Raw genomic sequence first — 26,809 nt, 5'->3', positions numbered from 1 at the left:
TATATCTTAGTAGACTGAAACTCTAGATCTTCACTATGGGACGTCAACGTTTAAAACTGTATTTGGCAAACACCCGACGACTTTATTCAGCACAGAGACACAAAGTTAAAGTCCTAATCTCCTTCCCGCCTTGTATTGACCTCCCTCTTAATTTCCTTCTCCAATACAACATGTTTATATTTTGCTGATATCAAATTCCTCAACTGACCTTTGCACAAGTTATTATGCTATCATCTTTCAAAACTTATTACTATATTTAAGTCATTTCAATGTTTACCTTCATATTTCTTACGTTTAACTCTGTGAAACTCAACTTTCAGCTCCATAGTTTTTTTTTTCATTCTGGCAAGACGACAGATGCCTTCAGAGTTCAGTCAGTACTGACCAAAAATCCTTCAATCTAACTCATACTTGGCACCTGCCTGGCCCACCCTTGCATTCTTTCTACAGGGATGCGCTGTTCAGTGATCATTCACTTAGCAATAATTTTGTTTAGCGATTTAAAATTTCTAGCACCCTTGGTTATTTAACGATCTGCAATTGTTCGGGTTAGCAATCTTCAACTCACTGGGAAAAAATCAGGAGAGAAGTAAAATAAAAAATTGGGGATTCTTTGCTCCAAGTGAGCATCTCTACTGGGCATGCATTATGGGTGCACATGGGGTGGTGTGGGCGTGATGAGAACATGACGGGCAGTAGCGTAAATGTAGGGGTGGGTGGTAAAGGAGGATTCACAATATAGCGGTGAGGCACGGGAAGGAGGGAGGGAGCCCTGTTTGCCTCTACTAGTATCACCACCTTACCCGATATCATACAGTATGTCAAGGTGCCGACTCCTAAAAACTGCCTCAGTGAATAATATCTACATATTTGAGTACAATAAATAGTCAAATAAGAATAGAATTATGTAAATGTAAGTTATTTTATGAAAGTGATGTCTGAAACTCACCATGGCAGGTTTGCTGTGGTGCAGAGGCCTCTGCTAATCGTATTCCATTCAAAATTGCCATATACAGTGAACCCTCACTTTACGCGGTCAATTGAACCCACGGCGGCCCGCGTAAAGTGAGAAACGCGTAAAGTGAACAACATAACATATGGGATTAATTGAAATAGAGACCGGGCCGACCCCCAAACTCCACTTTTTCAGACACAATACCTACATTGTAGTAAAAATAACTTCTTAATTTTATGATGGTATGCACACACAATTAATAATTAAAGAAATATCAATAATATTAGAACACTTACATTAGTAGAAAAGATGGGGGGTTGGTTCCGAGGCAGAGGGCAGATTATTGGCCCTCACCTGTATCACTTGTATCAATTGTATCACTATCCACCACAGAGGCTTGCAGGGCCTCTTTGTCAAACCCCTCAAAGTCCAAATTAGTCCATATTCTCACTATCACTGACTTGGGGCCGGCTGTGGTGGGTGGCGGGTGAAGAACTCGGTAATGTTTTGATGACTGGGCGACCTTGTGCGCACCCTGCTCGCGCCGCTCTCCGCGTAAAAGGGTACACACACCACGGAAAGTGAGCATTTCGTGTTCAGCAGGATACCGCGTAAACGTGGAAACGCGTAAAGCGAGGGTTGACTGTACTGTATAAATAAATAATAAAAAAAATTAGGTTTATATTCCTTTTTTTTATTCACCTAACTAACCAGTACAGTATTATATAATCATGAGTCTAATATTAAAATAAGGAGAAAATAAAAAAGTTAAGCAGTGTAAAATAAATGCCGAGTGTGATACTGTGTGTTTCCCGGTCCACTCAGAGATCGTGGCAACGTTGTATTTCCCAGGCTGACACTAAACCACTTGGAAAGGGAGATGCTATATAAGATATTACCTATGAAGCAGCCAACCTGAATTTTAGAAATTAATTTAAAAATCATTATACTATAGCTTTTCAGGCAAAAATAAAAAATGGTATTTTTTGGTAACCAGAGGGGGGTACATACCTTGGTTTCAATGTATTGCAGGGGTGTGCTACAGCTGCGCCACCTATGAACCCAGGCCATTATTACACTAGTGTTTACCCTGCCTTTGAACAATGTGATCTGTACTTTACTATATTGTTCTGTATATTATTGATCGCTGTGCATTGTTCTATTGCTGCGCATTGATATTAATGTTGTGACTTTGGCGTGTTATTGAGTACTTGTCGATTAGCAGGCGGACCAGGTAAGAACTGCTTACTGTATTCTCTTTATGTTTATGACCTTATGATAATTATTATTTTTATTTTTTTTGCATATTCTATGAACGAATGTGCGTTCACATAACAGAGTACAGTACAAGAAAATGAAATAAATTACGTATATCAACCTGAAATTATGAGTTGACGAATATCATATCTTACATGCCATCACTAAACAGCATCTCTCTCTCTCTCTCTCTATCTATATCTATATCTATATCTATATCTATCTATATATATATATATATATATATATATATATATATATATATATATATATATATATATATATATATATATATATATATATATATATATATATATATATATATATATATATATATATATATATACCCAAAAGCTAATAATCTTCAACAAAAAATAACAAGAACTGATATAACAAACAACACGTCAAGCTGACGTTGATGAAAATATAACAGAACAGATTTTTTTTTACCTTTTTTTTACAAATTCACAGTGGCCTTAGTAATGATCCTGTCTCTTAGTGCACAAAACATAGCTTGACCTGGCAGAGGTGACCAAGATGTGCACACGGATGGCCACACATTCTTCTCGCACAGTAATGTTAAGCTCAGGTGATGTTACTGTCTCCCCTGAGCACTGTAGTCCTACTGTGGGAAACAGTACAGTATAAGGGCTGTTAGCAGAGTACTGTACTGTACTGTACATTCACAAAATTTGAAAATGTCAAGAATAATTTTTCATATTGCAAAGCAGTGCATAAATCTTTAACTATACAATGACAAAGAAAATACTTTTTGGTTTTCTACTAATAATATCACCTTTGTTAATGTTGTTTATTTACTAAATGGTACATTAACAGATCCTACAAGGACCTCCTCATAAATTACAAAAGAAAATATATAAATATATATCATTAACTACACTACAAACACATATTGTATTTTTTTTTTAGGAAAAAACAAACTATTACAAGTCTACCATCATAACCTCTATACCTGTATTCTAACACAACAGTACTACAGTATTACTTGGTACAGTCTGGAATGTAACAGTTAAGGGTTGATGGTGTGTGTGTGTGTGTTTTATATGCAGATAATATTTGTGCATAGAAAAAGGAGAGGAGAATGAAGAGACAAGATTATGCTGCAAGTCATCCCACAAGTGTGAAAACATACCTCCACATCTGTCTCTATCTCTCTTTCTTTGGTTTTTAGTTATACATAAACAATCTATCCACGTGCTGTATACCTAATTAGTCTTTGTTTTTGCGACCCATTGTGAGCTGAGGAAATGATGTTTTGCTTGGCTGTGGATTTAGGCGAGAAGCAAGGTTCATGATGGGCTCCAGCAGAAGGGTACGATCTTGAACGTTCACTTCCCACAGTCGTACTTTTTCTGCAGAGGCCCACCGCTCTGCCGTGGCTGTGTCGACTGCACGGTTAGTAGCTGCTGTATCACTCTTGTTGCCCAAGACAATTATTGGTACCTGTGGTGAATGTTAATAAACAGCTACTAAAGAAGACAGCAAGGGTAACAAAGATGCCTCCCTACCTCACATACCACCACCAAGGAAATCATCAAATTTTTCCTCATGAGATCCAAAATACTAAACATACTAAGGTTTATTAAAGTTACTCTACTTACTCAACTACCAAAAGCTTCTACATACACTGCCTAGTTAACTTGAACTACCTGTTGTAGCTCACTGACTAGAGTAGTTATGTTAGTGACACTACATATGACTCTCAATGTAAACAAGAACACTTACATCTTTTTTATCACGATGTCGGTCTATGTCCTTCTTTATATCTGTTAATAGTTGAAAGGAAAGGTAATCACTGATGGAGTACACGATGATGTAGCCATCAGCTAGTGCATGATAATGTTGGGGAAGGGAACGGTTGCGGGTGTCCAGGCCAGCCGTGTCATAAAAGCGCAGCTTCTCTCGAGTGCCGCGCTCTGTCTCTACAATCCCAACATACGTATCTTCCACTGTTGGGATGTATTGCTGTTGTAAAGAAAAAATCTGGAGTTGAGGAGTACATAATACATTTGCCAATACTATTATTTCTCATCATTATTTTGAACACTGTACATTAACACTCTTGGGGTTTTCATATGCAAATTTGCATATGAATTAAAAATTACAGTAATTTTATATTTGCATATGAATGCTAGATACGCAAGATGCACAGTTGGCAATGTCATTGTGATCTGACACCTATGTAGACTGCCTCCAAGGTTAATTGAGTGGCCACACCAGTCACCCTTTGTGTTTCAATGGGCACCAGATGTAACCTTGACCTCCATTTCCCACCATTTTCTTGTGGCTTGTGCTGATTTCTTGTTCATCACAGTGATTTCATTTATTCATAACAGTGTTGTGAGAGCACTGAACCATGCCTCGTGTTGTTGGTGAAGGTGGAGAGGTGGGAAAACGTAAAAATTGCAAGGAAATTGCACCACGTAGTGATACAGTGGTGCCTTCTGAGGCCTCTCCCAGTGTCCCTGGCCATTCTAGTGCTAGTGATAGTTTGTCTGGCTCTTCAATGAGCAGTCCTAGTGTGAAAGGAACTGCCCGGCATGTCGTTGTGGCTAAAAGGAAAATAAGAGTGTTGTTCATGTGGCATCTCAGAGTGGCTTCCCTCACGAGTGTGCACCACCCGTACTCCTGCTAAAACTAAATTTAGTCACCTTGCTCTGGCACTGGCTGGGACAAAAGCAGGGAATAAGCCTCGCCCCCTCAGGATCACACAAGTGAGGAGAAATGGGAGGTTACTCGGCAGGCAAAAAAATTAGCAAGGAGCGAGGCATCTCGGAGTGTATTCATTCACTCAGATAACAGGGTAATGCAGAGGAACAACACAAGAAGCTCCTGCAGGGCTTGAAGCAGAGGAGGGAGGAGTCGAGGAGGAACGGGGACGGGTGTACATGGGTTATATTAGGGGGAGGGTAGTGGAAGCAAGTGTGCCGACACAGAGCCAGGGGGCAGCAGCGCACCCTCCACCCGCTCTACCCCCAACCTGGGAGGTGGCACCAGCTTCGCCTACCAGCCGGGAGGAGGCGAGACTGAACGCTGGTCCTGTTGATGTGAACACTTGTTTGGCTGACGTGGAAGTAAGGCCAGGTGGTCTTTGGAGTTTGTAATAGTATTAATGTAAATTTGGCCAAAGTCTTGAGTGAACCCCAAGGAGTGGTTCATGTGTGTATGTTCTGGTAAAGTGTCAGGTTTTCAACTTCATTTTAATAAACTATCTTTATTGTTGTTGAGGTATCAGTATCCTTCAGTATCACCTTTGTTCTTACCCATAGTACCTTGATACCATGAAATAAAATTAATCCATGTACCCCAGACCTCGCCATGCTACCACCTGTGTAAGATGATAAAGATTATCTAAATAAGTAGTAAAATAACTAAGATTAAGAAAAAAAAATACTCTGAGAAGTTGAAGTAGAAAATAAAATGGACACCAGTAGAAAGAAAAGAATTAAAAGGAATAAAATAAATAAGAAATGAAAATATTTACAATGTCAATGCAAAAAACCTGACCTTTTTATCTCCAAAAGTATACTTGCTGTAACTCAATATGTACAATTATCTTTTGTGCTCAGAGGAAACAAAATAATAATCTGCACTCAGCCTGAGCATGCTCATCACAACGCATAATTTACATCACTAGCAAAATATTTTTTTTTTCAGAAATTTTCTTCTACGGTATTACTATTTTTTCTAATATGTTCGCTTTATAAGGAAAAGGTTCAAAATTCAATCACATGAAATAACAAAGGTAAACAAAAATGTTGTGTTCTACTCGCACTTACGTATAGAATTAATTATCTTATCGTGATTACTCATATAACATTGCTTCTAGATAATTTATTTAAAATGTTAATGCAACACACCAAACCTTTTTTTCTCAAATAGCAAGTTTGTTATAACTCTTTATGTACAATTATCTCTCGTGTGGAGCAGTCAAGTGCGGTGAGGCGAGTGATCGGCCAGACCTTGAGCGTCTCGCGGGAGAGCACCTACAATAATGTTACACAAGCTTCATATATTTCTAATACCCTGAACTCACCAGATGATTAGCCCACTAGCTTACTTCACCTCATGATTAAACACCCTAATGCTATCAGGGAGTGTTTGATTTGATTTACATTAGGGTTGGGTTTGGTTAGTCCAGGTTAAGTTAGTCTTAAGGTGGTTAATCTTAAGATGAAATACCACAACTGTAGGCTCAGTTGCTTCTAGTACGGAGTGTGGGAGAGCTGGTAAAGATCCCTAGTTCAAGAGGTATCAAGCAGAAGTGGTCTATCTACACACAGCCCCGCACTTCTTTAATACCTAGTTGTTGAGCTCCTGCTGAGATGTGTACAGTGAGAGAATGAAGTACAGTGTCTTCCCAGATTTGGCCAAAATATAACCTGGTGGATTATACTGGAAACATTACCAAGACTACCTGTGTGTATTGAATGGTTCAACTATTTTGTGATGTAGTCATCAAAACTCAGGAAGATACATCATTTTCTCATTGTACTTCTATGTATGCTATACAAAAGTCAATGACACATTAAACTCAATTAAAAGTTCTAAAGTAACCAACAGATGTTTATCTCAAAAACCAAATTCCTAAATACAGTATTGTAGCAGGACATCTACATATCCATAGCCAACATAATTTGTTAGTGTTTACCTTTTTGAGAGGACCAGCCATACATAGTGTCCTGTACTGTATACAGTACCACTGTATTGTATCTGTGTTCGTCACAATCCCACTCTCCCTGCCTCACAAACAGAGCCTCCCTATCACTTCCACTTGGACTGTGGTAACTAAAAAATAAATAGGATATCCTGTACATCATCTACAATTTACTACTTTTGTTAAATATTGGTGAAGACTCATGTTTGCTGTACTGTACCTTATCCACCGTGGAATTGGCAAAAATTGCTCTTTCAAGAATTGAGGTCTTGCCAGTCTCCTTGCCCCCAACAACAACCACGCGACTTGTGCGCCCCATCACATTTCTCTGTAAATAAATTAAGACATACAGTACTTACTCTGCTGTACTAAACCTGAATTTCTTTAAATCTTGTACTGCACTAACATCATTTGTAGTTTATATTCTCACAAATTTCAATATTGTAACACGGGATAATACAAGATAAATACGTAAATAGACATGCAAATATAAAAATATTCAGCCCATTTTATGAAACTTCTAAAGAGCTTATTTTATGCACTACACCAGCACCACAGTTCTGCCAGATTGATTACAATATAAAAGGCACACATGCTGTGTTAGAAAAATGCAATATCATTTATTCAAAATTCAATTAAGAGTATTTTGAACAATGTGGCAGCATGTACAGTCATGTATAAAGAAGAGTTAACATTCTTTGACAAATAAAACAAAAGCTAAACATAAAATTAACTTAATAATAGGTATAAAACACAAGTACAATACAATATACCCTTCTCATGTAGAGTATAACAGCCAAACAAAACTGTAAGTTGACCATACAATATATCCTCTTGTGTCACTCCTGCCTGTAACATGACAACATCAACCCCAGTAGAGATGAAGCCCTTCTAATTCCAAGCCATGCATCACCTATAACTCTTCCTTTACCATCAACCACAACAATACCTCGTACTCGGATGTATTCTTAGGCAGCGTACCACCTACTGTACATGCTCACCATATCAATAGTTGAAATAACAAAATTAAACAATTAAATCACCAGCAGCATGCCCTAACAGATACAGAACTCTATTGACACGCACGCACGCACGCACGCACGCACACACGCACACACGCACACACACACACACAATCTTGAACAATATAGCAGAAGGCAGCACAAATTGAAATCTCCTCAAAATACTGTAAATAACTAACATGATGCATTCCATGTTACTTGCCAGCTACAGTACAGTACTGATTTCACTGATGTTCCTGTGTGCGTGTATGTGTAGCTCCTGGCTAGCAAACACACACACAGGCTACACATACAATAGGAGTCAAATTAAACAACAGTACTCCTCCATGGCTACAAAAATATAAATATTAATTAAAAGCATATATTTCCATTCACAAGTTTTTGTAAGTAGTACACAATGAAAAAAAATAATCTGGTCAAAAAATAACACCATATCAGAGGTAACATCTAAAACCTTATTACTGTTTCTCAATCCAAGTCTTTAATAAACACTTGCTCACAGAGTACACTGGCATGACAGCTGCAGGTAAAGAAAACTACAATATATTGAGAAAAAAATAAAGATGGCGGCCAAAAAAAAAAAAAAAGGGGTATAAATAAGCCATGACAGGGGGAGGCGGTACAGTGTGTCTGGTCAATCAGAGAGCCATGTAAGCATACCTGACCGACCACAGCACACAAGAGGCCACCATCAAGTATTCCCCGCCAGTTCCCTAGTACCCCACAGTCGACGCAGTGTTCGCGACTTCGCCAGGGGTCTTTCGTGTGTTTATCGTCACGAGGTTTCCTAAACATCCCTCAGCAACCTGCTCTCTCTCGGCTATGCTGGAGAGGAAGACACTTGTTCTCTCTATTGTAAAAAAAATTTCTGAACAAGTTAAGGAATGGGAAATTATATCTAAAAAAAAAAAAAAAAAATGAACTGATGAAAAATTGGACTCTGAAATTTAGTCAAGTTTTGGGGTATAGTAATTTTATTTACTTGAGTGATTTTTATGGATCATCATCATCATCATTATCATCATGTTTGGACTAAAATCTCAGGAGACTACTGTACCTAACAAGCTAATAGGGAAATTATCAGTAACACAAGACACCACGCAACACTTGTACTGTACTAAATGATGTTTGTATGGGAACCAGATATGGGGGAATACTGTAGCCAGATATGGGGGAACATTGTAGCCAGATATGGGGGAAGCACTGTAGTCAAATATGGGGAACACTGTAGCCAAATATGGGGAACACTGTAGCCAAATATGGGGAACACTAGCCAAATATGGGGAACACTGTAGCCAAATATGGGGAACACTGTAGCCAAATATGGGGAATACTGTAGCCAAATATGGGGAACACTGTAGCCAAATATGGGGAACACTGTAGCCAAATATATGGGAACTGTGGTTAGGTTAGATTGGGTTTGATTAGGGTAGGGTAGGGTGGGCTGAATTAGTTTGGCTTTGGTTAGGTTATGACAGATCTGGTTTGGTTAGGTTGGCTGGGTTATGTTAGGACAGATTAGATTAGGTTAGGTCAGGTTAGATTAGATTGGCTTAGGCTGGGTTATGTTATGTTAGGTTAGGTTAGATTAGGTTCGTCTATTCTTGCAACACAAAAGACTGCTCTGGAGGACACTGAGAACAGGTGTTGCTTTTAAGCAGCAAGCCAAAAAAGTTAATTACTGTACTGTACTGTCCTCACCTGAACAAACACTCACTAATTATCTAACTTTTCAACGATACTAAATTGTCCTCTCATATTTATCACCCTGGACATAAGGGGGTGGCATTCCTAGTACAGTATTGTGGACAAAGGGGGTGGGTGGTATTCCTAGTACAGGGTATTATAGACATGGGGGTGGCATTCCTAGTACAGTATTGTGGACAAAGGGGGTGGGTGGTATTCCTAGTACAGGGTATTATAGACATGGGGGTGGCATTCCTAGCTTTGTGGACATGGGGGGGGTGACATTCCCAGATTTACCCTGCAAAAATTCTAATCTGAGCTTTTGTTTATTTTTAAGTTTCCTTCCAAAAAACAAAAGTTTGCAGTTATTTTCAACTTTTGTTACAAGACTTAAACATTTCATTCAACAGTACGATCACCTGAAGATTACACCCCTGCTTATTTCACCAGAAGATTAAGACACCCCTGCTTATTTCACTAGAAGATTTGACTCCCCTGCTTATTTCACTAGAAGATTTGACACCCCTGGTTATTTCACTAGAAGATTTGACTCCCATGCTTATTTCACCACAAGATTTGACACCCCTGCTTATTTCACCAGAAGATTAAGACACCCCTGCTTATTTCACTAGAAGATTTGACACCCCTGCTTATTTCACTAGAAGATTTGACTCCCCTGCTTATTTCACTAGTTTGACACCTTTATTTCACCAGAAGATTAAGACACCCCTGCTTATTTCACTGATTTTGACACCCTGCTTATTTCACGAGAAGATTTGACACCCTGCTTATTTCACCACAGATTTACTAGATTTGTTCTACAAGTTGACACCTGCTTATTTCACTAGAAGATTTGACACCCAGATTTGACTTACCCTTTCAATGTACAAGATTTGACACCCCTGCACCAGAAGATTTGACACCCCTGCTTATTTCACTAGAAGATTTGACCCTGCTTATTTCCCTGCTATTTCACACATTTCACCACAAGATTTGACAACCCTGCTTATTTCACCACAAGATTTGACACCCCTGGTTATTTCACCACAAGATTTGACAACCCTGCTTATTTCACCACAAGATTTGACACCCCTGGTTATTTCACCACAAGATTTGACACCCCTGCTTATTTCACCACAAGATTTGACACCCCTGCTTATTTCACCACAAGATTTGACACCCCTGCTTATTTCACCACAAGATTTGACACCCCTGCTTATTTCACTAGAAGATTTGACACCCCTGGTTATTTCACCAAAAGTTTAGATTGATTAATTGATTGATTGGGTAAAATATCTGGCATTGCAGCCTGTGGCCATTTGACACAAAAAATTACCAGAAAATTAGACACCCCACCTTAAGATTATCCACCCTATTGCACCGTAAGATTATCCACCTTAACACTAACCTAACCCATACCAACCTAACCCAACCCAACATAATCTAAGTTAAAGTAACCTAACCCAACTTACACACCTACTCCCCTAGGCATCACTGGAGTGGTCAATCTTTAGGTGAAATAAGCTGGGGTGTCTATTCTTCTGGTGAAATAAACTGGGGCATCTAATCTTCAGATTAATGTTAGTTCCCTTCATACACAAGCACTGTCCATGTAGTACTTTCAGATATTTTCAGCAACTTCCTTACATAACCATAGATCACCTTAGAAGAATTTGAAACCTATGAGGTTGATGGTTTAGCACCTTCAGGATTATAGCTTCAATCACCATCCTTCAAGTAATTGTAATATGAGCTATTTCCTCAAAGGGTTATAGCTTCTATATTTGTCTAGGTTAAGCTGTGTGTGTGAGTGTGTGTGTGTGTGTGTGTGTGTGTGTGTGTGTGTGTGTGTGTGTGTGCACCTACAATACAATGCTCAGAATCATATTTGTCTCAACTACAGAAACTTATGGGTCCAAGAGGAAATGACCTACATTACTATGTATACTTACACCATCAGCAAAATACAAATAATATACTGCACTGTACAGTGGTCCCTAGGTTAACGAGCACCTCGGTTAATGAGATTTCGGTTAACGAATTACCTTCCATAAGATTCTTAACTTCGGTCAACGAGCATTCCCTCGATTAAGGAATTTTTAACGAGCGCCCCTCCACATATTTTCGCTTGCATTTGGCGGTCCACCAGCTGTAGTATTAGTCCGCCAATACAGTAATCTGTTCTAGGGCTTAAATTCCTACTACGTATTTTAGTAAATATCAAGAAGTTTTTATTATTCAATAATTTTAAAAGTTTTATATAAAATTATTTAGTCATTTTAAAAATTATTGATCATAATTGAAGTATAGGAAGCTAGTTTTTTGCTCGCCAAACAGCCTGTCAACACACCATACAGGCGTCAGTCTCTGTGTCTTTTCAGCAGAGGTAACATCTTGGTTCAGTCTCTCTTCAACATAAACGCTTTTTTCTGTGTTTCCAAGCAAATTATTGGTCAATTTGAAATTTATTTTACATATTGACAATATTTAATGCAGTGCAGTGTTGATTTAAAGAAAATAATTTTAAATTACACCAAGTGAACTAAAATTTTATGGGTGAAATGGCGCCATGGGGTAACTTCTCTTCCACCCCAATGCCTTCTCTTTTCCCTTCTCCTCCACCCCCATTCTAATTCCCATCATCATCATCATCCAGAGGCCTTCTACATACACACCTCAAAGTAAGTGTACTTTACCACCTTTTTTGTTGACTTTAGGCAATTTTCGGTGAGCTGGAACATTACCCCAAAACCCATTGAAACAATGGTTTCGGTTAACGAATTTTTCGGTTAACGAGCAACCTTCTGGAACGAATTGTGCTCGTTAACCGAGGGACCATTGTATTATATATTCTAAACAAGTTCAAGGTGGAGACTAGAGTAAGCAGTTCTCTGCACACAAGTGTTACCAAATAATTTAATTCATGTACAGGTACAGTAGTAGACAATGGTGTAGGGTACCAGTGGTTGACCATAGTAACTGTTCCAAAACTACAGTATAGTTCTAACACTGCTCACAACACCACAACCTCACTGACTCCATTAGTGATGATAATTTTTTTGGGGGGTGGGGGGGGGGCTGTACCGTATTATTGTATACGTACACGTAGTCTTCCCAATCATAAAATTCTAGTATATAAATTTAAATTATATAGGACAATACAATGGATGACTAAAGTTTCTTATACACAGATGCAATAAACATCTTTACTCCAACTTAACACATTTATATAACTATCAAAAGGGAGAGTTAGAGAGAGACAAGAGTACAGGTAACTGCACAGTTTTTTGCTTTTCAATTCCTTTGAATCAGTTTCACTTTAAAACTTCAATACCTGTATCTACTGTTTACAGGCCTTCAAGTCATAGATGTTGGTCAGTCAAATTCTCTATTCACACACGAGTTTGTTTACTTCACAGTCTCACCTTACCCCAGTCACCATAATATTTCTACTCTCTCGTTTATTGTGAGCGTAACTCTCTTCTTCTTCTGAGTACATGATGCTAGATATAGTAAGGCATCCACTGATCATTTTATAGATGCTACAGGTAACACTGAGGTGGGTGGTGCAGCTTCAGTGAGTATTGTACAGAACATAACAACATCAACACAAAGTTGCTGTTGGTGCATTGGTGATCCTCTCTATTTAGTATTTGCTAAAGTTATTCTTCTCTGGGTCTGAAGATGCCTTCCCTCATACATAACTGTAATGGGCACTCATTACCTCCACATGTCAACCAAGTTTTACAACTGAAAATATTGCATTTTCTCACACACTCGAGCCAAGGAAACTCAGAAAATCTTAAGATATATGTTCCTTTTCATGTTCATATTTAACTTAGAAGATAAATACTGAGAGTTCCAAGGTCACTGCATATTCATCTTTTTTCCTCTTTTTCATAATGAGGTCAAGCATATACACATGCTACAGTATACATGTACTGTACTGTAATGTTTCAGCCCGACAACATGTGTGCGAACCACTTAAAAACTGAAAATTTTACTCTGAAATTCCTCACATACGACCAATATCAAGTTATAGTTCACCAGCCACGGGGGAGAGAGCCAACCGTCCACTTTAGCCTAAGGTTTTTACTCACCCGACAGAGGTTGGTAGACCTTCGAAAAAGAGGTAAAATGTGGGTTTACTACGAGGAAAAGACAAGAAGAGATCAGGTGTACATTTGGCTAGGTATGGTTAGGCCAGTTTATATAGAGGTGAAATGTGGCCTATATATAAGTATCCCAAGCTGCATAGCCTAACCTAATCTCACTTAGGGCTAACTACATCATGAAACTAATCACTTGTTCTCTAGCTCTCAGATTTATAATTTTATCTCTCGCATCCAATCATAATACGTACTGCATTTTTGTAATTTTGAGCAAATTCTCACCTAACCTATGTCGTTTTGGGCTTCAATGAACTACCAGTCCTGCTTCTGTACAGCACTAATATGCTTGCCTCTCACCAATGCATTGAGGGTTCAATCCCTGAGTTGGATTTAAAAAGGGTGTTACAGGTATCCAATTTGACCCTCTCTACCAAACATGGTAGGTTTTCTCTGGGTACGGTACAGTACAGTACAGTACAGTACTGTACTCTGGTTTCCTCCTGAAATTACATTGGACAATAAAGGTCATAACAAAGAACAGATAACGACCCGAACGGCTAGTAAGCTGACACGTGGTGAAAATTATAAAAATAAATAATAAAGTCTTTGTTTTTATTTTTCACTCTCACAACTCCTTCTCACTAAGGAAGTGTAAAATTGTGGATAATATGTAGACGTTAAAAGAGTGATGAAAGCATTTATGTTTCGTCAATGGCTGAGGCTAAGATAAACTGAGGAAAGATGTACAAAAACTCAAAGTGTACAGCAGTGAGTAAAGACAGACAAACAAACTCACTCTACCGGCACAATAAATCACATGCTGATCAAGAGTGAATGTGTGTAAACCTTCAGATCAATTTGTCTGATGATAATAAACACTGTAGATGCCCTGAACTTTATCTTTGCCAACTTACAGTATGTCTCTCAAGTCACCTAGGAGGAGTAGCTACAGGAATACAAATAAGAGGGGATACTGTATTAAGTTTAAATATGCAACTGACGCATACAGGTATCTGCTAATACCAGAACATCCCAAACACAGCCAAACCTTCCATAGTAGAAATTTGCTTCTAGTGGGTTAAGAACAATACTCGCCTGTTGTTTACTAATAATAAACCACATAGTAAAACCCACTAAAGATCTTCTCCACTATGTAATGGTTTACACATCTTGTACCTGTTCAAGGTTCCTAGAGAGGGACATATGGTAAATGAGTGTTGTGTTAAGCATACAGTAAAAGATGGAGGCTTTCTGATTGGTTGGACAGGACTGCCTAGGTTTGATTAGTGTGAGGCCAATAATGATTCTGCCAGTAATTCTCCACTTAACCATATTTATTGCACCTTCACAATAATACAAGTAACATGATCCCCTAAAATACATGTTCTATTGTTCGGTGTTTTGGCAGCACCTAAAACAACTCCACAGAAGAAAAGCTTGTTTCACCTTAAGATTAACTACCCTATTATTAACATTAACCTAACCTCATCTCCAGGTGTAGCATTAGGGTGGTTAATGATCAGTTAAAATAGAGTGGCTAATCAACAGTTAATCCTTTTATAATAATTCATTACCCAGAAAAGTGAACTGATTTCCTCACTACATTTCCACTGTAGCTGAAGTCAACAACAGATTTTCAGAAAACATTAAAAAGACACAAAATCAGATATAGTATAATAAAATAACCAGAAATACAATGATTTCTCTCACTTATTTAAGGATTAGGAATATTTCATAAGTTCTAAATCATTCAATATTTTTGTCAACACTGCAACACTTATGTCAACACTACAACACAGCCTAACATGCCCAAAACAGTTCATTATACATACTAATCAGAAATAATGTACAGTACAGTAAGTATATGATGCAAGAAATACAATGAAAGTGTTTAAGTCTCCTGGATCGACACAATTACATTAGTTTGGATTGGGTTAATTGCATCATTTCTGAACAGGTAATACAGGTAATATATATACATCTTAATGAATCATCTGAAGATTCCCCCTTCCACTACTTAATTCACCTGATGACTAAACACTCTAACACTACCTGGGAGGAGGGGGTTAGGTTAGGTTAGGTTTGGATGCATTAGCTTAGGTTTAGATATGTTTGGTTAGATTAGGATAACATTTGTGTAGTTAATATTGAGGGGCCAATCTTCCGGTGAACTTTCCTTGCACCTACATAACCACATAATGCTGTCTAACCTTAAACAACTTGTCTTCTTCTTCTTGTCCAACATAATATTTTTTTTTCATTGGTTTACTTATGTTATCTACTTTGTGGCTAAAAATTACAAACTAAAATGGAAGTGAATCTGTCTACCACAGCTTACCTCACGTTATGATTAACTACCCCAATGCTAACATAACCTAACACAAACTTAATGAAACCTAACATAAGGTAACTTAACCTAATCTAACCTAATGAAAGCTAATCTAATTTAATCTGACCTACCCTACCCTAACAAAAGATAAGCCAAGTTAACCTAAACTAACCTCTAAATGATCAATGGAAACAAATGGAAGAAACATGTTGATCCCAAAGGATACCAAACTATACTAAATGAGAGTACTGTACAAGTCATCTATTTAAGGCCACTGTGCTAGTGCAAAGATTTAACCTAACAACAATTGGATCACCTAAGATTAGTAGGCCTACTTCTGCTAATTTCACCTGAAGATTCACCTTATATTTGATAAATCACATAATGTATAGTTACAGGTAAAACAGTGCCCATTATATGATTTATCATTCATAAAATAAACAAATGTAAACTACCTTACCTAACCTAACCTAAAATAATACAGCATTAAAAAAAATAAAAAATTTAAATGGACCACCAACACCTCACAGCTGTAGAGGAGCTGTGGTGGCATCAACGGTCCAATTTGTGTCCAGGAAAAAAATCATAAAATTATTTTTTTCTCGTCATTTCCTCATCCACTTTTTGTTTTCTCATGAGGTTTGAAGACATACATCTTTTATGGTGAAATATCCTCAAGTTGTCAGTTTAGGAGTGACAGAGAACTTAAATACTAGATCACAGGAAGGATATCCATACCAGCTTATTTCACCTAAAGATTAACCACCCTATTGCTAACCTAACCTAACCTAACCTAACCACCCTATTGCTAACCTAACCTCCCAAATACCATTACGGTGGTTAATCTTAAGGTGTAATAAGCTGGGGTGGAGATTCTTCATGTGATTCTAAATATCTTTAAGAACTATTTAATAAACCAAATTTATTTCACACTATATAATTCACTAAATGTCATAACACCATTTTTTTAAATTAAATAAAAAAAAGATTTTGTATTTTTATTTGTTAGTCATGATAAAATTAATTATATCCTCTTATTAATAAAGTTAACTTACTTCTACAATTGTACATGTTCTTCTTAAATATGACTTAACATATAAAGTCAAATAATATTAGATAACATTAGAATAACAGTGTTCTCTTTACAGTATTGGTTCAGCCTCCCCTCACTAAACACAGATTAATGCCTTCACTAATCCCCAAAGGACTACGGGCCAACTATCTTACCATACAACAAGACGGTGAAGATCAGTAATAAGACGGGGAAAGATGTGTTAAGGGTCGATTAGTACTTCACACCCTCCCTCCTCACCTCCCGCCGTGTGTTAACTCACAGCCTCAGTAGAGTCAGTAGTAGTGTTGCCAGATACTTGTGACCAAAAGTACCGGATCTCAATGAAAAGTAGCCCAATATCATGTGAAAACGTGGATTGATAATCAAGACATCTTTCAGAGGCGTTGCCTCTGAAGATGTCTTGAATAAAGATGAAAGCTAAGGTGCTCCGTTGTTTCCATTTTCCCGTGTGATTTTATCAAGATTTATCTTATCCACGTTTTCATTGTGGATTTACATGATATATATATATATATATATAAAGAGAGAGATAGATAGATATGGATATCCTGTATTGATATTGTAGTGGATTCCTCCCCTACAAACGCTGGTTGTCGCTGAGTAGCCGACCCCGCGAATTCCCCAGTGGTCTAGGTCATCTAGCGCTGCCTTACATGACGGAGGTCAACTATTAAGCCACGCCTACCTCCGCTATATAAGACCTGACCTCGTGGTGACCTACCTCTCTTTCTACCTACACCAACCATCAACCGCTCCTGCCTGGCGGCCCTCGCTCCTGCCGGCGAGCATGGCGACCCACAAGCTGGTCCTCCTCTGAGCATCCTCACCAACCAGCTCTCTCTACATCACGCTTGTAACCACGCTGCCACTTCCCAGCACCAAGCTGCACTGTACATCCAATACAATATGCATACAGAGAGCACATTATGAGTTTCCTTTCTCCATCCCATCCTGAGTGTGAACCAAATAACTCATACCCCACAAATAGTCACCATTTCTGGTAGATTGTTCCAAGAGTTCACAACTCTCACTCCGAAAAAGTTTGCCCTCACAGTTTTCTGGACTTGTGGCTTCTTCAATGTTGAGCTGTGACCCCTTGTGGGGCGAGCGTCCGCCAGCTCCAATTAAGGACACTCTACTGAGTAGTGCCCCTTGAGATGCTTATACACCTCAATTAGGCAACCTCTTGCCCGTCTGTAGTAAAAGTTAGACAAGTTCAGGCGCTCCAATCTCTCAGGGTAGCTGAGGTGCCGAAGTGCAGGCACCAGTCTGGTGGCCCTCCTTTGAACATTTTCAACTAACTGACAGTCCCTAGCATATCTCGGGGACCATACTGGGTGACAGTGTAAGGGTCCGTTTCCTTACTGCAGATTTATTTTCTTTATTCTTCTTTTCTATACTTATGTACTTATATTCTTCTACTCTGAGTCTCTCTCTCTATAAGTATCTATCTTATATTTCTTTGCTTTTATTTTCTAAGTTGATATACTTTTCTTTACTTCATTTCTTGTTTCATATGTATTATTGTATTTTTCTGATATTTATGTCCTTACTTTTTCTCAGTTATATCCTGTTGTAGTTATATTCTAAACCATGGATTAGTCTGGGAAACCATGTCATTCTTATTATAACACTTAGTATGCTTACAATGGTAACCTGCCACCACCCAGACTTTTATTAGAATATGAAATGTCTTAATGAACTGTTAGGTAGCGTGCTAGTGAGCTTCTAGGCACGTGAGTTACAATAGTTATTTTCTGAGAACCAATGGTTAGAAGGAATAGAGCGACGAGACTCGTAGTTTACTAATTTAATATTTATTAACATAAGGAGTGAACAAGATGTTAATTAATTACACTCAGACAAGACAGGACCATTTAAGTCTTACTTTACACACAGCAAAATAGATTTTAATTTCTTGATTACAATATTACACACTCATTATATTACTTCATTGTCAATACAGATGATTATAAAACACACTCGACAAGATCCCAAATTAAGATATTATTAAACACATCCTGTTAGTTCGGACTGAACAACATGGCTTGTTAACTAGACTCAGTGGTGGACTCAACCCCTATACCTACGTTATCACGGGTAACACCAACAGTCATGGGTTCAATACTCAACCTGGGATAACTATATTTCTGCTAGTTAATCCCCAATCATAGATACCAATAATGCTCAATAAATATTACCGAGGTCAATGGAACGGGCAAGACTGAGTTCACTAATTGCGGGAGTTATTTACGCCACAGACAGCCGAATCTCGCTCGCAAGGAGCGCCCTGGGGTAGACTCGGTGCAGTGTCTCCTCACGGCATTCTCTTGGTAATCTTGTCCTCGGATTCTTATCTCGCCATATTAAAGACATCCTTCAAGGACCATCTTGCCCATAGGCGGCTACCGAACCTCGGTAGTCGTGCCAACGCAGACAGTGCCTGGAGATGCGTTGAGGAAGAGTCACGAGCGTGTGAGTCTTCCTTGTGCATTCGTATATATGTGAGCCTGGGGAAGTTCCGGCCTACGCATACATACCAGAAAGGCTAATCTCACCAACAATAGAACTACTATTCAACTCGGTTGCTGTACACTCAACTATGAACGTGTGTCACGGGTCAGGCTAATTTCCTACGTCTATCCCTATAATCTAATCAGAGATTGAGATTGTCAGGAAAAAGTGAAATGGACGTTAAACACGCACTAACAACCCTAATTACAGGAAACCACAGACCACAGCCAAGGAATTCTTCCTGAGGAGAGCCATTAGGACTTGGAGATTTTGAGTTTGACAGAATCTTTCCAGGAGATTAATGACTTTCTTAAATAGACAACTGACACTAACTAAACTACAAACATTAGATTCTCTGATGTTTGGGTATCAAAATAATCTAACTTCAGCAGCACTTGGAAACTCATGGCTATCCCCAAGGACGATATAAGGATATTCCACTCATACTGACAGACTCGACACTCACTTACTTGACCAGTTTTACCAACAATAAAGACAGTTGAAGCTTTCAACATTACTCACAATGGATCTTGAATGTTTCAACTGTAATCAGACATATCTAAGTTGCCTCAACAATTGCAACCACCGTTGCAATTTCAAATTCTGTGTCATTATACTAAGGAATAATGAAGTCTCGGGTGCACTCTAAGATTGAGAGAAAACGGAGGATACAGGCGTCCTGAAGCGATGAGAAAACGAATTCCTCAGACGGGGGACGCAAATAAAGAACGCATAGCTACATGTTTTGTGGGCGATTGAGCGTAATATGAATCGTCTGATTTTACGTAAACTGACGTGTACGACCGTGGTCATTACAACAGTACTCCAGTACTGTGATATATTTTTCTTTAGTCATGCCAGTGTAATCCCTTTTTAATTTTGTTTGAATTGAAATACTGTTTCAAGTTGTACTGTGATAATGTTTAGAGGAAATAAAATGTGTTATTTAAAGCCAATTTTTAAAAATAACCTTGATAATATTATCTATTATCTAAAAAAAGAAATTACCAAACTAATAATGCTTCCATTTGCCCTTACACTTGCTCTACTTTCAAACAAACTACATTACACAAATGAAACCCATGTATCAATTACACCCCTTTCTACATCGATGTAGTTCAGCTGTGTTCCTTCCAAGGCTTCTAATAGGGATATGAGACCCATCAATGCAACCAAGTACACCAGACATCCCTGCAATGGTGTGAAATTCATCTACAAGGTTTTGTATGTTGTTTGATTCTGGAAAGTGGATGTAATCTTTTTCTGTAAGGGTCAAAATAGTTGCAAAGCTTCTGACACACTTGCAAACTGATGAGACAGAAATCTTCAAGCAGTCTGCCATACTAATTTGGAAGCTGCCACTGCTAAAGTATCTCAATGCAGTTAAGAGTTGCAGGTGTGTGGAATAATGCATCCTGTAGGATAGATTTTTTTATTTACTGTTTTGTCTAACATTTGCTTATCCTGATTATGGTAAACAACAGGTCTCCTATGATGATATATATATTAATGTGTTATATTTTAAGTTCTTCAGAGAATCACCCTCTATAAAGTGCAACATACAGGTGATATCCCCGTTAGCTGGAATGGTTGGTGCAGAGCTCTTCCAGGGATGAGAGACTTCCAGATAACAAGACTCTCAAACCATGAAAAATCCCACATCCCTAGAATTTTTCCGGTTACATGTAAAAGTTTCCGAGTCTAAACATTCTTTCATTCTCGGAGGCACGGGAAAAACTTGGAGAGTTTCAGGAAGTTTTCATAGAAATTCCCAGAAAATGTGCCTCGGAATTTGCTCCAAGGCCTGCAATCAAATTGTTTAAGAGATTTTTAGGATTTTTCTAAAAAAAAAAAAAAAAAACCCGTTTTCAACCTTGAAAACTCAATGACAGACCCGGGATGTTGAAAATTTTCCCGGAAAAACTCCGAGCCAATTTCAATTCTGAGTACGTATTGGCGAATTTTGGGTAATGATGATATTACTGCACTGTAATTATGGCCTGGTGGTATTATTATACCTAGGGTAGGGTAGGTAAGATCAAAATCATTTAAAACACGCCAAAAATAGTCGGAAAAATGTAGGGATGACCGAAACGATAATTTTACCATTAATTCCAGGGGGACATTTAAATGCTTAATTACACAAAATACAGTCAGCCATAGTAATACAAAATCCTAACCTATGGAAGTTAAGCAGGAAGAGCTTAGATAGATTAACTGAATTTGATCTATTATTATTATTTAATAACTGATTATTTCTACATCTGTTATCTTTCAAACTAACACCATCTAGCCCAGCGTTTATGTATTTGAAAACGTTATCCCTTTATGTACAAATATGAGAAACCATTTTCTCTCATACCGTAATACAGAAAACAACATTGATGGAAGACCATTAGAAATACACATGCCAGGCATGTTCCTTAGGCTTTTGGGGATGAATGGGTATGCCGTCTCTCTGCGTTAGTCTGTCAGCTGGTGTGGTCTGTCAGCTGGTGTGGTCTGTCAACTGGTGTGGTCTGTCAAATGGTGTGGTCTGTCAGCTGGTGTGGTCTGTCAGCTGGTGTGGTCTGTCAGCTGGTGTGGTCTGTCAACTGGTGTGTCAACCGTCAAATAGTGTGGCGTATTAGCTGATTTAAGTCTCGTCAGTTGGTGTGGTCTGTCAGTTGGTGTGGTTTGTCAACTGGTGTGGTCTGTCAACTGGTGTGGTCTGTCAACTGGTGTGGTCTGTCAGCTGGTGTGGTCTGTCAGTTGGTGTGGCTGTCAGCTGGTGTGGTGTCAGTGGGTGTGGTCTGTCAACTGGTGCGGTCTGTCAGTTGGTGTGGTCTGTCAGCTGGTGTGGTCTGTCAACTGGTGTGGTCTGTCAACTGGTGTGGTCTGTCAGGGTGGCTGTCAGCTGGTGTGTCTGTCAACTGGTGTGGTCTGTCAACTGGTGTGGCTGTCAAATAGTGTGGCCTGTCAACTGGTGTGGTCTGTCAACTGGTGTGGTCTGTCAACTGGCTGTCAACTGGTGTTCTGTCAAATGGTGTGGCGTATTAGCTGGTTTAAGTCTGTTAGCCGGTGTGGTCTGTCAGCTGGTGTGGTCTGTCAGCTGGTGTGGTCTGTCAGCTGGTGTCAACTGGTGTGGTCCGTCAAATAGTGTGGCCTGTCAACTGGTGTGGTCTGTCAACTGGTGTGGTCTGTCAACTGGTGTGGTCTGTCAACTGGTGTGGTCTGTCAAATGGTGTGGCGTATTAGCTGGTTTAAGTCTGTTAGCCGGTGTGGTCTGCTGGTGTGGTCTGTCAGCTGGTGTGGTCTGTCTGCAGCTGGTGTGGTCTGTCTGCTGTCAGCTGGTGTGGCTGTTAGCTGGTGTCTGTCAGCTGGTGTGGCTGTAAGCTGGTGTGGTCTGTCAACTGGTGTGGTCTGTTAGCTGGTGTGGTCTGTCAACTGGTGTGGTCTGTTAGCTGGTGTGGTCTGTCAGCTGGTGTGGTCTGTCAGCTGGTGTGGTCTGTCAGCTGGTCTGTCAGCTGGTGTGGTCTGTCAGCTGGTGTGGTCTGTCAGCTGGTGTAGCCTGTCCGTCAGCTGGTGTGGTCTGTCAGCTGGGGCCTGTCAGCTGGTGGCGCTGACTGTGGGTCTGTCAGCTGGTGGTGTGGCTGTCAGCTGGTGTCTGTCAGTTGGTGTGGTCTGTCAGCTGGTGTGGTCTGTCAGCTGGTGTGGTCTGTCAACAGGTGTGGTCTGTCAGCTGGTGTGGTCTGTCTGGTGTGGTCTGTCAGCTAGCTGGTCAGCTGGTGTGGCAGCTGGTGTGGCTGTCAGCTGGTGTGGTCTGTCAGCTGGTGTGGTCTGTCAGCTGGTGTGGCTGTCAGCTGGTGTGGTCTGTCAGCTGGTGTGGTCTGTCAGCTGGTGTGGTCTGTCAGCTGTCAGCTGGTGTGTCTGTCAGCTGTGGTGTGCTGCGCCCGTTGGTGTGGTCTGTCAGCTGTCAGCTGGGTCTGTCAGCTGGTGTGGTCTGTCAGCTGGTCAGCTGGTGTGGCTGTCAGCTGGTGTGGTCTGTCAGCTGGTGTGGTCTGTCAGCTGGTGTGGTCTGTCAGCTGTCAGCTGGTGGCTGTCAGCTGGTGTGGTCTGTCAGCTGGTGTGGTCTGTCAGCTGGTGTGGTCTGTCAGCTGGTGTGGCCCAGCTCGTCTGTCAGCTGGTGTGGCCTGTCAGCTGGTGTGCCTGTCAGCTGGTGTGGTCTGTCAGCTGGTGTGGTCTGTCAGCTGGTGTGGCTGTCAGCTGTCTGCTGGTCTGTCAGCTGGTGTGGCCTGTCAGCTGGTGTGGTCTGTCAGCTGTCAGCTGGTGTGTCTGTCAGCTGGTGTGGTCTGTCAGCTGGTGTGGTCTGTCAGCTGGTGTGGTCAGCTGGTGTGGTGTCAGTTGGTGTGGTCTGTCAGCTGGTGTGGTCTGTCAGCTGGTGTGGCTCTGTCAACAGGTGTGGTCTTTCAGTTGGTGTGGTCTGTTAGCTGGTGTGATCTGTCAGCTGGTGTCGTCTGTCAGCTGGTGTGGTCTGTCAACAGGTGTGGTCTTTCAGTTGGTGTGGTCTGTTAGCTGGTGTGATCTGTCAGCTGGTGTGGTCTGTCAGCTGGTGTGGTCTGTCAACAGGTGTGGTCTTTCAGTTGGTGTGGTCTGTCCGTGGCTGGTCAGCTGGTGTGGTCTGTCAGTTGGTGTGGTCTGTCAGCTGGTGTGGTCTGTCAGCTGGTGTGGCTGTCAGCTGGTGTGGTCTGTCAACAGGTGTGGTCTTTCAGTTGGTGTGGTCTGTTAGCTGGTGTGATCTGTCAGCTGGTGTCGTCTGTCAGCTGGTGTGGCTGTTAGCTGGTGTGATCTGTCAGCTGGTGTCGGTTGTCAGATGGTGTGGCTGTCAGCTGGTGTGGGCTGTCAGATGGTGTCGGTTGTCAGCTGGTGTGGCTGTCAGCTGGTGTGGCTGGTGTGGTCTGTCACCTGGTGTGGTTTGTCAGCTGGTGTGGGCTGTCAGCTGGTGTGGTCTGTCAGCTGGTGTGGGCTGTCAGGTAGTGTAGTTGTCAACTAGTGTGGTCTGTCAGCTGGTGTGGGCTGTCAGCTGGTGACGGTTGTCAGCTGGTGTGGCTGTCAAGCTGATGTGTGCTGTCAGCTGGTGTGGTCTGTCAGCTGGTGTGGTCTGTCAGCTGGTGTGGGCTGTCAGGTGGTGTGGCTGTCAGGTGGTGTGGTCTGTCAGCTGGTGTGTGCTGTGAGCTGGTGTGGTCTGCCAGCTGGTGTGGGCTGTCAGCTTCTAGTTCTGTCAGTAGGCGACCCGTCCACCCGAGTCTCAATGTGACGCAATTTATAATGCAAATTCTATTATAATTCTTTTAATGAAAATTTAAAGTCGACATCGCTGAAGTTATGAGAGAGAATAAATCCTACATGTTAACGTAAACTCTTAGGTGTGGTATAAAGGTTAGTGAGGGCCATCAGTCACACAGCCTGTCACACCCTCGTCTGCTCCTTGAATATTACATTATACTTAATACTTGGAAATATATTGCTTGTCTGAGGTGTGGTGGGCGGGTGATGAATTGTTGGTGATGGTGGTGTGTAGCGGTGAGGGAGGGAGGTGGTGTTGGTGATGGTGGTGTGTAGCGGTGAGGGAGGGAGGTGGTGTTGGTGATGGTGGTGTGTAGCGGTGAGGGAGGGAGGTGGTGGGGATGGTGGTGTGTAGCGGTGAGGGAGGGAGGTGGTGTTGGTGATGGTGGTGTGTAGCGGTGAGGAAAGGAGGTGATGGTGGTGTGTGTGTGAGGGAGGGAGGTGGTGTTGGTGATGGTGGTGTGTAGCGGTGAGGGAGGGAGGTGGTGATGGTGGTGTGTAGCGGAGGGAGGTGGTGATGGTGGTGTGTAGCGGTGAGGGAGGGAGGTGGTGTTGTGATGGTGGTGTGTAGCGGTGAGGAGGGAGGTGGTGTTGGTGATGGTGGTGTGTAGCGGTAAGGAGGGAGGTGGTGGCGTGGAGGTGGTGATGTGTATGGTGAAGGGTGGAAAGGGGTGAGAGAGGGATTGAGACGGAGTGAAGAAGGAAGATAAGGAGAAAGGAAGGGAATGAAGAAGTGAGAAAAGAAGAAGGAGGGAAGGAAGGAAGGAAAGGAAAAAATATGGTAGTGTGTGTGTTCGTGTGGTGAAGGTAATGATGGTGGAGGAGTTGTCGTGTGGGTCGCTAATATTGATGGTAGTACTGAGGGTGTTAGCAGCGGCACGCGACACAACAATAACCCCCCATCGTTGTGTTGGTTCATAGACTTGTCACTCAAACTCCACCGAGACGCCTTGTTGACCGGTCTGTATTAAACTCACAGGGAAGCAGAGGAATGTTGTGGCCTGGCTGAGGGAGGGGAAGGGAGGGACGGAGGGAAGGAAGGGGAGGTAGGGACGGAGGAAAGGAAGGGGTGGTAGGGGGGGGGGTCATTAAAGGCATTATTAGCTTTAGGTTATATATCAACAGTGATTGGTATAACATGAACTAGACTGTCACCAACGCTCCGAAAAGACATTGTAAAACTCCAGTAAGTCAAACTTGGGTCATATACGTGATGACTATGAACGGAGAACACTGATTATTGAACTCGACTAAGGTGTCTGTGATATAAAGCTTGGTGCTAAGCTTCATCATGTTCCGTCTAATCATGCTCATCCCTCAACTCGTAAATCTCCCAATAACTCCGACAAACACACAGATTTCAATATAATCCGTCACTTCATTCCATATTTATTCCTCTGACAGACAGACAGACAGAGAGAGGGAGAGAGGGACAGGCGGACGTAACAACAAATTCTTCATCTGTACTGAAGGCGGGGCATAAAAAAATATCCACTTCAACGTCTCACAAACTAAATATAACGACCATATTTCTTTAGCATACTGAATTAAATCCTTCTAAAACATAATAAATATCCCGTTTTCTTTTTACCTTGTACGTTGTACGTTATACCCCACAGACAAATTGTTAATACCCGCGCCAGATATCAAGCTTACTTGGCAGGGCCGCCAGGGTGAAACATTTCACTGTTGCTCTCTGTACCTGCAATTAACGCTGCAATATACATGGCAATTTGTTTTACGAAATGCAATTGTATCCTGGTTGATATATTGGGTAAGTGTCTCCCTGGCCTCGAGCAGGGAGTTTACCCCGCTCGTTGGCTTAGTGCAGTGTCGGGCGTCACCAGTCCCTTGGC

General features: G+C 40.8%; 1 protein-coding gene across 7 annotated transcripts in view; it reads right to left on the bottom strand.

Annotated features, from left to right (window-relative positions):
• Positions 1–17,458, bottom strand: part of LOC121879466 (NF-kappa-B inhibitor-interacting Ras-like protein 2) — a 35,027-nt gene extending 17,569 nt beyond the window's left edge. The window contains exons 1-7 of one of the 7 annotated variants that reach the window (XR_006091338.1): positions 17,267–17,384; positions 13,699–13,717; positions 8,573–8,737; positions 7,111–7,218; positions 3,959–4,198; positions 3,439–3,676; positions 2,663–2,837 (exon numbers count right to left, since the gene is read on the bottom strand). Coding sequence is in view for 1 of the 7 variants with exons in the window: in XM_042386115.1 (XP_042242049.1) it covers positions 3,443–3,676; positions 3,959–4,198; positions 7,111–7,218; positions 8,573–8,707 (717 nt within the window). In the remaining 6 variants the exon portion in view is untranslated. Of the gene's footprint in view, positions 1–2,662; positions 2,838–3,009; positions 3,677–3,958; positions 4,199–7,110; positions 7,219–8,572; positions 8,738–13,698; positions 13,718–17,266 lie in introns of those variants that run through there. The other 6 variants (XR_006091337.1, XR_006091340.1, XM_042386115.1 and 3 more) reach the window with 6 other exon arrangements.
• Positions 17,459–26,809: the final 9,351 nt, after the last annotated feature.

The sequence above is a fragment of the Homarus americanus genome, unplaced genomic scaffold, assembly GCF_018991925.1.
Source record: "Homarus americanus isolate GMGI-L3 unplaced genomic scaffold, GMGI_Hamer_2.0 scaffold16754, whole genome shotgun sequence".
NCBI lineage: Eukaryota > Metazoa > Arthropoda > Malacostraca > Decapoda > Nephropidae > Homarus > Homarus americanus.
Note: the sequence above shows the minus strand (reverse complement) of the source record. Positions and strands in the feature narration are given on the sequence as shown.